Source organism: Rhea pennata, chromosome 22 (genome assembly GCF_028389875.1).
Source record: "Rhea pennata isolate bPtePen1 chromosome 22, bPtePen1.pri, whole genome shotgun sequence".
In the NCBI taxonomy this organism is placed as follows: domain Eukaryota; kingdom Metazoa; phylum Chordata; class Aves; order Rheiformes; family Rheidae; genus Rhea; species Rhea pennata.
Genome location: NC_084684.1, coordinates 6,812,444 through 6,825,151, shown reverse-complemented (window position 1 = coordinate 6,825,151; position 12,708 = coordinate 6,812,444). Strand labels below are relative to the sequence as shown.

Here is a 12,708-nt window from a genome sequence, read left to right as displayed (position 1 = left end):
AATTGAAATAACTAAAATGCATTTTATTAAGATTAACAGAGTTACTTTTGCTATATTTTGAATAGATGCTGTGCCTCTTTAGAATCTTCATAATGCAATGCTGCAGCAAGCTGATCAAAGATGTAAACTGTTAGGCTGATGAAAACTTAGGAATTCTATTTGGATGTTCCTATCTAAACAATTCTCATGTACATATCTTGAAGTAGCTTCTTGAGCTCTTTTTCCAATATAGAAAACAGAAAATTGGCTGAGATGATTGACCACTGGAAAGAATTTTGCTTGCTTATTTAGGCACTGCAAGCTGAACTAAAAACAGTGAGTTTGTATGTAATTCCTTGAGACTATCAGGTAAAGACAACAGAGAGAGTTATTGTATTCTGAATGCATGGTTTAATGTTACATTCCCAACTACCAGAATGTCAAAACAGCAGCTCTAGTCTTCATGTATGTTATCTCTTAAACAAAAATTCCTGTTCAGTTAAAAAAAAAAAAAAAAAAAAAACGGCTAACCTTCCAAAGTAGGTGAGCAATAATCAGAACACATACATACCATATTGAAATTGCCAGGAGATGTGAAATACACAGTCTTATGTTTCTGTTTCAATGTTGTAAGACTCTAATAGAAAATGTCTCCCAGGAGACGAAATTTTCTCCTTCCATAACTGCAGTTCTGAACAGTATGCTTTCAGGTTAGGTTTTACAACTATGATAGCTTTTGGATCACCAAATCCAAGCTCTCTTGTGCTTTCTGAAAAGTTTGGATCTAAATGCAAACATATAGTTCTTGGTTCAAGTCCAGTTCTAGTTTAAAACTGATTCATATCCCTGTATGATCTTCTTAATCCTTAACAGTTTTGTCTAGCTTTTCCTCTTCCACAACAGAAAGGAAGTGAGAGTATGCTATTGTCATAGACATCTCATTAATAAATATTCTGCTTACCCAGTGACTTTAGAGATTGCTTCACACTTACGAATGCATTTTTTCCTAAATGAGCAATGGTCCCATGACACTGGGTAGTCCTGTAGGAATATACTATAGTGAGCAACACGCGCAATCACTAAGCCCTAAAGCACAGTTCTTGAGCTTTATGGAATAACCCTACTAAGTGTTTTCATCTGGAGAATAATCTATTTAACCAGCTACTTCCAAGCTATTTTGTCCATGGTTGCCCTCATCATTCTGGAGTTTATTCATGATACTCATAAACTTCTGGCAACCCAAGTCCAAAAGTGTTCTTTTCTGTTGCGTTAAAATATTGGAAAGAATCCTTGTAATATGTCCCATTCTAATTACTGGAGATTTCTGTGCATATGTACCCAAGTACAAACACATGCACACATACACACCCTTTGAGAAAGTCAGAGACCCTGAGAGATGTCAAAATGCTGTTTGTCTGATCAGTCTTCCCTTTATTCCTCAATTCAAATCTTTTCTAATCCATTAATTAGTTCCTCTGCTTTTCAGCTCTAATTCTTTTTTTGATGTTACTTACCCAGCCATATATTATGATCATCCCAATTCTAATCATCTCTCATGTTGACTAATACTATGGGTTTTTTTGCTGTGTAACTGAACCCTGCTCAATTAACAGTGCTTCAAATGTGTCTGACCTTTAAGTCACCTACATTGAAGCAGAAATAATCCTTACTCATTCATATAATGAATATAGGTGGCCTTCAGTGTGTGTTTTGTTCTCCTCTTCTGATGCTAAGACTTCTGTAACTCGCAGTAAGTCTAACTACCAAAGGGACTTGAGGAGATTTTTAACTCTATGGGTTACATACAATCCTGCTAAAATAGCTAGACTTCACTCTGAAGATAACTTAATGAAGCTTTACAAATTTACATTGCATTTACAGATGCTCAAAATCACTGCTAATGATCGTTCTAATCACAGTAACAAAACATCTCGCTACGTGAAATTTCCACCAAAGGTTATCTGTGCCAAGGGTTTGGGTTAACAATTTTTAAGACGACAATGGCATACAAGTATTTTAATCAAATTTCTAAATTTCAAATGTTGAACATGGTTAAATTATTTTTGGAGAAAGATCATTTTCAGGGAGCAGCCAATATGTTTTTTCTCATGTTCTGAAATGCTGTTGTTCCATGTGTCTTAAATATGCTGCTTTTAAAAAAGGAAATGATCTGCTTTTGCAGACCTTTGTTTCTTTTTTTCCCCCATTTTTTTTCACAATGAGAAATCCACCTGATTTCTCACTCCTTTTCCATGACATATGCAAAATCTCTCTGACACTACATAGGCACAAGGTGTGTGTTCACTTGCTGGAATACCTGATAATTACCTTCTCTTAAGGAAAGCAATCGGTAGCAGTCCAAAACTGCTTCCAGGAAACCTCCAAGAGTTGAATTTCCTGCATTCCCTCTCCCTTTGTACCACTTTCCTAACTTCAAGGCTTCCTCTGCGATTTCTGGAGCTGGAAGGTGAGGGGGAATTTCTTCCCTGTGAGAGTGACAGAGCACTGGACCAGGTTGCCCAGAGAGGTTGTGGAGTCTCCTTCTCTGGAGATACTCAAGGCCCGCCTGGATGCAACCCCGTCTAACATGCTCTAGGTGACCCAGCTGAGCAGGGAGGTTGGACTAGATGATCTCCAGAGGTCCCTTCCAACCTTACTGATTCTATGATTCTCTGCTTATGTACGGAGTGAAGGATGTAGGATAGTCTACCCTCAGGCTCCACTGAAAAACAACTGCGCACTGGAATGAGCTGCCGTGGCACCGAGGGTACCTCAGAGCTAGTAAGAGGGGGCTGGAGGCCGCAGAGCCTCCTTTTGCAGAGCTCCGCTCGCCACGCGAGGAGCCTGCGCGGCGCTAGGTCCCGAGCGCGGCGGGGAAGGCTGGCACGGCCGAGGCACCGCCCACGCCCGCCGCCAGAGCGGCGCCCGCACCGCCCCGCTTCGCGGGGGAGCTCCGCACCGCCTCCCTCCTCCGCCGGTGAGCACTGACCCCGCGGCGGGGCCGGCGCTGGACCGCCCCTTCCGGGCGGGCACCGGGCGGCCGGGATAAAGGCTGCCCGCCGAGGCGGCCAGAGCTGCTCTACAGCCGTGCGGCCCGGGCGCGGGCGCCTGGCGGGGCATGGCCGGCGCGCGGCGGCGGCGCGGGGCGCTCTGGGCGCTGCTGGCGGCGCTGCTGGCGGCGCTGCAGGTGCGCGGCGCGGCGGGTCCTGCCTTGTGGTCGCCGCCGCGGGCGGCCGCTCCCAGGCGGGAGCGCGCGGGGCTGCGCGCCTCCCTCCGGCTCGCGGGGCGACGGTATTGTCCTGCCCGGCCAGGGCACACTGAGTGGTAACTCACGACTTTTAATCCCTCTGCCTTCTCCAGAGATAGCTGCAGGCGCAGAGTGCGGATTTTGATTCTCATGAAGATAGGGGTGCTCCCTCTTCAGACGTTCGGGCGTTTTGCTGCAGGGCACAGAAGATCGCTTGCCGTTGAAGAAACTCCATTTGGGTTCTTGTCCGCAGCGTGGCGATCTGTAACTTGCCGCACCGTCGGCGGCTATGGCCACCACGCACAGCAGTCGCTGAAAACTCACACGGGTCTCGGCTAAGCAGATGCATCGAACAAACCAAGTGCTTCACTTTGGACTGTCTGTTTATCCGATTTTTTTTTTCCTTTGCTAGGCATCGCTCTGTTCTTCTGAGAATAACTGCGAGAACTATGATCAGTGAGTAATCAAAACTTTTCCAGTGTCTCCTGCATCTGTTTCCATCGTGATCGAAGGTCATTAGCAGATCAGAATGTAGACTTACTTGTAGCTGTCTGTTTGCCGCTACTATTTTTTTTCTCCAATATCTCTGCCAGCTCACAAATTTGACTTGCCTGGCCTTGCTTGCTAAACTGAGGTGAACGATTCTGTCTTTGAAAATGATTCTGAAACATGATCTTCTGAAAAGTCATTTTTGTAAATTGTCTCCTTTGGCCAAAAGGAATGCTCTGTTGCATCAAATCCATTGCATGCAATTCACTAATTATAATACCGTTGTGGCAGCTACTCTTCTGCAAGTATTAGAAGCTGGGTTTTTGGGGGTACTGTAAGTAGATCTGAGTAATACAATTCTAGTTGTACTGGAACCATGGAAAAAAGTAATTTAAAAGTAACTGAGAGATAGGAAGTTGTCTTAGGCTGGCATTTTTGGACAGGCTTAAGGCACTATGGATCTCCACTGTTAACTTCAGTTATTTCATAGGTCTTTTGAAAATTCAGCATGGGTGATTCTCCCTCATAAAGGAGAGTAAAGTGCCACTTTGTAAAAACATTTATTCTCTCAGAACTGAGTTTTTATAGGAGAATTTGCGTGTTCTCAGCTGTATAATGTTACAGCTATGAAGAATAGTCCTTTGGAACTAAATCTATAGGGGCTTTGCTCCATTTTCTTATTGATTGCTTTCCTTTTTTCACCTCATGAATTACATGAAATATATTTCCTGACAACATAGATAACTCACTGATTTATGTATCTACCTTCCTTCACAGATGCACTCAGAACACATCTAATTGGACAAGCCTGTGGTATGTCTGGTAAGTTTACTAGCATGTTATGAATAATAATGGCAGTGAAGTAGTGGAAACACTCTCCCTCATACAGGATGTGGGAAAGGGTCTCTCATCAGTTTTGTGAAAGTTGCCAGTGAAATATGTTAAATGAGACCACAAGGGAGATAAGTTGTCAGGCAGAATAGAGCATTCATCTAGGGATATGTTGTCTTTCCATTCTGAGTACATTGGAGTTTAACTGTAGAGCCTACTTGTTCCTTCTAAATAGGCACAATAGCATCTGCACAGAATAGGCTTGTTAGGGTTTGGCATTGCATTGCCTAATGCACAGTTCTCAATGCCCTCTCTCTGTTAAGGGACAGGAGATTGCTAGTTTATAGTGTTGACTACTCAAGCTGACTACAAACCAGTTTCCTAGTTGGCTTAATGATGAAAAGGGGAAAATAGTGGTAAGGGTAAACTTTGCAACAGATAGATCAGTCTTTTGCCTAGAACATTCATTGCTTGTATCTTAACATTGTTTTGTAGCTTATATTTTGTCAAATAATATGTTAACTTTGATAGTATGTAGATCAAGTTGATTAGTTATTTGGCCTGTGGGTTAATTTAGGTTGATGCTTGTTTTCCCATGACATGCTGATGCACACAACTCTTTACATACAGCTACATATGGTATTTTAATTAGCGTCAATGTTTTCAAGACAGCCAAATTGCTGACAACAAGCTAGTGTTTGCTCCTGAGACTGATGCCTTTACTTAGGCTATCTCTGCCGCAAGCAGAGGAGAACAGCATATTGGCATGGTAACTTCCCTGAAGGCACTAGCACACAGCTCTTGGGAGTGCCAGGAAATGCTGATTGGCTAGTGATGAGGTAATGCTCCTCCCAAGGGAGGAATCTTCGATGGCAAAGATCCAGCAGAGCAGAGCATGCTTATCACACGCGGTTTTAAATTGCCTGAAAGGGTTTTTCTACACAGTGATTTGCAGGAAAATGCAACTGAAATCAGCTGCATAAAGGAAATAGCTGCAACATGGCATTCTTGCAAGAACCCTGAGCTTATACCATGGAATCTGTGGAATTTGAGGCCTTCAAATCTGAACTTTAAGCTGAGTATAGTCTTTGTCTGTGTCTGACCCTAATACTATCAGAAATATTCTCATGTTATAGCTAAATAAAACAGTTATTAAAGAAATATTTATTTTAGAATCATGAGTTTTATGGGCAAAATATAACAATCCTGAGGCCATCTCTATGCATATTTAGATGCATAGAAGAGAAAGTCAAGAACATGCTTGAATCTAAAACTCTGCGTGTATTCATTTTTAGCACCAGAAAATGTTGACTGCGCTGCTTCTTTCAAAAGGTATATTGGTACAGAAAGTAAAGGTTGACTTTATTTCAGTTCAGAGCTTTCCTTTTTTTGCGGAGTTGGTCTTCTAGGTACCTCCATCATTGTTAGAGCATACACTGGGTGAGTGCTTTTAAGTTAGACAACACTTAGAGATTGATAGAGATTGAATTCCATTTTTCAAGACAGACTGCTACAATGTTTTATAAATACAGGTCCTAGACTTTTTTTTTTTTTTTTTTAAAAAAAGTTTGTACTTAAACATGTATGATGACATTGGAGCCATTTTCAGTGCATACAAACTGAAAACATGGCCTGGGATCTTAACATTGCAGTATCTGTGAGCCAGAAAGGGTTGTATTGATTATCAATGGCACTTCAACTTTTGATTAAGTTGTTTGCAATCCAGTTTTTTAGTTCTGGATCCATCACCCCTTAAGAACTGAACCTGAAGAGATTCAGCCTGTCTTGCTTCAGAGAGAAATTATATTCTGCTCTGGAAGAAGTAAAACATAAGCAATGAAATGATCGTATTCCTCTCCCTCCTTCTCTAAGGTTAATCTTGTTGACTGTATTTATGCTCCTGCTCTGTGGGATCACAGCAAGCTGCGTGAAATTTTGCTGCCAGAAGAGGAGGCCTCCAGTTCAGGCCTTCCCTACACACCCCTGTGATTTGACTGTTATTGTTATTGAAAATGACAGCACTGCCCACAGCACAGTGACCTGTAAGTGTCCTCTGGGAGTAAACTATTCAATAGTACTTTGCAATTAAAGCACTGAGATGCTACATCTAGTCATTGCAAGAACTGGCTTTTTGAGGTAGTCTCATAACAATGGTATAGAGGTTAAAATAAAGTCTACGTTAGGTTAATCTCATGCAAGTATTTTCCCATGTCTTTTCCCATGTTTTTATTACCATTGTCTGCTTTTTTTGTTTGTCTACCCATCTTGCTGTCCAACTGTTCCAGCCAAAGTATCTTTAACAAGAGAAACTGTTCACAGCTAGCCATGCAGGAACCCAACTGAAACAGCCACTGTTACAACATACACAATTATAGCAAGTGTTTCACAGTAATAGCTGGATGGGGCTTCGCAGAAATGTTTTCTTGTCTGATTGCTCTCCTCTGGCAGATGTGCAGGTTCCATCACGGGTAATTCCATACTAGTAGCTTTTAATACATAGCACGTGTTCTGACACCACAAAGATGGGTTCATACTTTCTTAGAGAAAAATAGGATTAGCCTATTATTTAAGAGTTCTGTGAAGTTGTTTTAAGGTTTTTTATCATTTTTTCCCTCTCTTTACAGCATACAGTTCTTTGCAGTGTCCTCCATGTGCCCCTATTCCATTGTCATACATGGATATGGATAGGAACACTCTTCCCCCTCCAGCTTACAGTCTCTTTGCAATGGAGTTGCCACCTTCTTATGATGAAGCTATCCAAATAGGTAAACAATATATTGAGACAGCACTGGTAAGCCAGAAACTTGATGACATCCCTGGACAGGTGATACCAGGTAGCGGACTCAACCCCATCCAGTGTTCACTTGGTACAGTTAACAGAGATCCAGCAACACAGCCAAATTCTGAAAATTCACAAGATGCAGCAAAAGAACACCTTAGCTCTACCTCATTTCAGGTGGGGAATAAAGCAAGAGGAGGACTGTAAGAGTCACAGAAGATGCAAAGAGTTTGGTTGTATAGGCATATTATTACAGAAAGATGTTTCCTGTTGTGCCCTTGTAATGATCCATCAGTTAGAAGAAATGTTGCTTGTGACTGCTGTAATCCCCTGGTAAAGTTTCTTCAAGGATATGAAATGAAATAAAATGGCAGCAGTCTAAAAATGCTTGTAAAAGTAAGACATGGAGCTTGCTTGTTTTCTGATTTAAAAACAAAAAATGATTCCTTGTGGCCAGCATATGGCAGTAAAAAAGGTGGGAATGCTGCCATCTTAGGAACATAAAGAGCCAGAATGGTATAAACAGCAGATTGTTGTTCCAGAATAGAAACTTCCCAAACCTGAATTGAAAGTGGAATTCCAGCGTGTCAAAGTGAAGAGCATCTATAGTTTGTCTCTTGTTTTGGGAAAGTTAACTGTCCTGCAATTTGCTGGAGCACTGAACTCATTGCTATGTGATGGCAAATGTTCCTTAAACTGAAGGAAAAATGCAAAACAAGGACATGAAAGTGTTTATGAAGGGAAAGGCATTATGTTATATTTCACAACTAGAGACAAGGAATGAGACAGAGGAGAGATTATTTTTGTTGGTCTTGAGACCTAAGGCAATTGTTTGTGTTGTTTTAATCTTCTACTTTCTATTTTAAATATGAACTGGCTTGTGGGTGGGATCTTTTTCCTATAGTTCTTTGTCTGTTATAGAACAAAATAGTCTCACAGAGACACTTCTGCACATGGTTGAGTATTATTAAGTTGTTTCAAATATTCATGCTCTTTGCTGATTGATCCTGATAGGTTTGAGAATCAGTATAAGCTGGAAAATGTCCATTGTTTTGGAAAGCCAAGAGCATAAGTTTCAGAATATACATAAGATTGTAGTGCCAGACCTTTATAATCGGATTTCTACTTTGTGGTGGTGTCTTTTAATTAAAAAAAATCTAAACCTCTTGCTGTTGAAAGATTTAATAACTCAATCTGAGAAATACCAAGAAGAATATCCTTTGTTTACTCTATTTTTACAAGAAAAGAGAATATGGAATAATACAAATAATCGTTAGAGGATCCTTCTGTATAACCTAACTAAATATTACTATGGCTGATACATTTATACACAAACATTGTTAATTTATTAGTAAATACCTTCTTTTCCTTAAACTCTCAGTCCATTAAATCATAGGTCTATGAAGTAGAATTAATTCTGATTTTGAGGGTAGCTTTTTCTAATGGTAGCATGATGGCCTTGTCTGCTGTTTTCCACAACTGTTGAGAGGAAACCAACAATGCAATTACCCATAGCTAAGAAGAAATGAATCTACAAGCTACACATAAGTAACACTTCCCTGGGATGAAAACCTCAAGAACAGAAAAAGAAATCTAAAATATGAAACTTTTCTAGTTATTTTGTAGATGAACCTCCGGTTTGTGAATACTGTTCTAAGATTCCGCATGGAAAAGCTCTTCATGGCTGCTTGTGTGCCTGGTAATGAGTAAATCGGGTGCCATTTGTTCTGTTCAGTAGCCTTTGTGATATGAAGACATTGGATGGCATTTCATAGATTAAAAAATGAAAAATTATGATCATGAGCCATCCATAATCTCTGTAAAAGTTCAGGTAAGAAGGGAATAGCACTATGAATCCCCTAGAAAATATGCTTCTTTTGCCACCTGTTAAAGGATCAGCTGAAAAGTAGTGTTGCATTAGATTGTCATTTAGTGACCAGTACCTTAATGTTGATCAAAATCATGAAACAATACATTTTAGTGTGGCTAGCTGTACGGTTTAGAAGCTGAGGCTTTCCCAAAAGAACAGGGATTATGGAAACTGTAAATATCACTTGCATTATTTTAGATAAATGTTAGAATATCAAGTTCATTTTCTATTCTTCTTGTTATAAAAATAACTTACCTGGGGAGGAAGTCAGTGTCACCATTGGGAAATCATCTAATCAGCTGATACCCTAACCTATGTATCTGCCACAGCTGTATAGCACTGGCTTTACCTAATCAAAAGTAATACTGTACCCAGAAGTTTTTTACAGAAGGTCGAGATTACGGAACATAGGCCATCAAGAGTAATCTTCCTATTGCAGCTTTTTTTATGAAAGATTAATGTGTGCAGGTATTATAACTACATAGTCTTTCGTTACCAAGCAGCAGAAGGGGTGGGCAAAAAGTCTTGCTCAGCTTTTAAAAACAACTATGCTCTGATAACCATTACTGCAAAAACCACCCTGGAGACAAGAAGCACTAATGATTTAAAAATGAAGATCTCTGCCAGCCAACAGAAATGAGACTAGAATCTCTGCTACAAAATCATGGTATGTGAACTGTTCAACAGCAGGCTCCCTAGGGAAGTACTGGCTCTATATTTAACTTGCATATAGCTTACCATGAGAGTTGCAGGAAAAGGTTGGTTTAACAAACCTGCTGTTTTTCTGTCTCTCCTGTCCTTAATTAACTTCTTACTCTCTCCTTCCCCTTCTTTTTCTGAAACAAGGTGGGGAATAGGCAGGAATAATTTTTTAAAACAAAATGAATTAGTATATTTGGATGCCTCCAGCTGGAAGAGATACATATGCTCAATTCTCTGTGTCTCCAGGTCACAAATACACCAAATGTATTCTTATTTACTGAACCTTTCCATCAAAATAGCACTCAGAAACAAATTCTGTGCTTTCTAAAGATTCTATCATAAAGATAGAATTAGACTAGACTAGACATAGATAAATTAGACTAGAATTCTGGCCTTGTGTCCTAGGGAATTTAGTGGTCTACAAGCTATGCAAGGATAAAAGCATTTCTATTTAAATGAAATTGCCAACATAAAGGCCTCCCCTGAACTCCTAACCTCAACTATTTAATGGCTGTGAGTTTCAAACTTTCACTCTGTGCTCAGAAAATGCAGTTTATCTTAGGACCCTTCTTTATTTCCCGTGAAATAAAAAATTATGAATTCTTCTGTATTCTTTGTCTTTTATTCAGCATAGAAAAAATAAAATTGAACACAGTATTTTAGACATTAAACACAGGATGGATTGATATAATGGTATGATGATGTTTTTCAGTGTCTTGCACACCACTTTTAAGTATTTTAATGTGTTTGCCTTTTTATAATGCTCATGTTCATCAGTGGGTTCTTCGCAGAACTATTTCACACTAGCACCCACATCTTTTCTGTATGAGATTATAGTTGCTTAAGAAGCCAGCATTTTATGAACACTACAAATTATTTTCATGCAAGCACACATTTTATAAATATTACATCAGGTCAAAAAATAAGTCTTTTATCAATAATTTGGAATTTTTCTTGTGAAACTGTTTTCTTGAATTTTCAATTATAAATTAATTTAAAGTTTTTTGCAGAATTTTTAATTTAAAATGTTAATTCTTCAGATAGTTCTAATGCATGATGAATTTTTAATGCAATTATGCTATATTTGTACCTGTTTTTCTGATCCCAAAGGAACCACAGAGCAGGGGTACTCTACATAAGTCACTATGTGTATACTGACAAACATGTTTTTAAAGCTTAATGCAAAAAATATGATCTAGTATCCAGTGTATTAAATTATATTAATTAAACCTATGAGGAAACCCAGGGTACTACTAGAAAGACTTAGTAGACATTAAATTATAGAGAGAGACTAGGAGAAAAAAAGTTGTCAAAACCAAAGTTTTGACAAAGCCTGAATATTTATTATTTTGTCTCCTTTATTGTCTCTCCAAAGTAGTAAACTTGTATATTGATCACTGGACATTTCCATTTTTGTTTCCTACCTCAATCAACATGATAAAACACTGCACTCATCAGAACTGTTGGAGGGAAATGGCGGAGTGCTTACTGATAGACACAGGAATATAAAACTGGGTAGATAAGAAAGCAGTGATTAACACAAGAGGGCAGTCCTGCACTTTTCAGTATACTACACTATATCATCGCTGGGAATAGCTTTGTGAGAAATTAGCTAGCTCTTGCTGTTGCAAAGAGGAAATGGTGATTCTAAGGCTCAGTTTTGCTTGGCTCTGTAGAGATTGCAGAACAAGAACCGAGTTTGCTTAAGGAGATCCTTAATAGCTTCTATAAGCCATTATGCACAGCAAAAGAAAACAATTGAACCTGCTGCTTCTTTAGAGAAATACAGAGTGGGCAAAGAGGAAGCAACACGGTGGAACAGTTTCAGTGTGTGTATATAGAAAGAAGTGTGGTTTGACACAGCATAGTGAATAGGGCACTTAGTTTTTCTCCTGAGTTCCTAACAGGAAGGGTATAATCTAGTATTTTTCCTCCACCACCTAGGAAAAATCTTGTGGTGCTACTTAATTCAAATATAAACTATTTCCCTGACCTGCTAGAGCACAGAATTCTCTTTGCATAGAGAAAGCTGCTCCTCTCAATGTTTACAACAGTGTTGTCTCAGCCTTTTATCAAAATCATCTGACCCTTTCTCAGGGAAAGCTGATAATAAAAGAGTAATAAATGGCCCCGGCCTTCTCTACTTAAAGAGGCAGATTACTCCCACTGTGGCTCATTACTTACATCTGCACTTAACAGGTTTCTTCTGATCAACAGCATTGCAGAAATTTTGTCCCTTCAAACACTAAGAACATGAATAGGGGATTTATAAATTCCACTTCAATGCCTGCAGGAAAGAGGTGCTTTCCACTTTAAAAATAGCAGTTTATATTTGATTAGAATGCTGTCAATCAGACCTTAAAATCACCATTGCACATGGGGAATACAGTGAGAGAAAATGACCAATGACACTTAACAAACCAATGTCAGAGAAAGAATTAAAAGGCAGATGTCCTGAATCCTGATCTAGAGAAGTAACAGCTTGAAAATACTGCTCCCATTTGCCCTGCATGCTTAAATAGCAGGAAGTAGGAGGGAAGAGTGGCCATTGATCACCTGAGTCTTTTCTATTTAATCAGGCAAGTTGGAGAAAGTCACAATTTCTTGTTGTTAATGTTTATGAAAATAGGTTTAGTAGCCAGCTTCTATTCAGCCTGCATTTTTGCAATATGACTAGGAAGCAGGTACTGGAAGTTTCTAACCTTACTGCATGGTAAGTTGAAACAAACTTTTGTTTTAAAATTTAATAATCACACACAAAAATGTGGAATGGAGATTATTATTTTATGTTTATTTCTACTGCTGCTTTCC

At 39.4% G+C, this 12,708-nt stretch overlaps 1 protein-coding gene across 1 annotated transcript; it reads left to right on the top strand.

Moving 5' to 3' along the window:
• The first annotated feature begins 3,097 nt into the window (after positions 1-3,097).
• TMEM52 (transmembrane protein 52) lies at positions 3,098-10,507 on the top strand. Its single transcript, XM_062593598.1, has 5 exons — positions 3,098-3,166; positions 3,639-3,682; positions 4,493-4,537; positions 6,419-6,588; positions 7,171-10,507. The coding sequence occupies exons 1-5, from the start codon at positions 3,098-3,100 to the stop codon at positions 7,530-7,532; spliced, it is 690 nt and encodes a 229-aa protein (XP_062449582.1). The 3' UTR covers positions 7,533-10,507.
• The last annotated feature ends 2,201 nt before the right edge of the window (positions 10,508-12,708 follow it).

What these genes read in the sequence shown, in the direction of transcription:
- TMEM52 (XM_062593598.1), top strand. Translation starts at nt 3,098, where the DNA reads ATGGCCGGCGCGCGGCGGCGGCGCGGGGCGCTCTGGGCGCTGCTGGCG. An exon ending in AACTGCGAGAACTATGATCA is followed by an intron (nt 3,683 to 4,492) that starts GTGAGTAATCAA and finishes CTTCCTTCACAG; the next exon opens with ATGCACTCAGAACACATCTA. An exon ending in ACAAGCCTGTGGTATGTCTG is followed by an intron (nt 4,538 to 6,418) that starts GTAAGTTTACTA and finishes TCCTTCTCTAAG; the next exon opens with GTTAATCTTGTTGACTGTAT.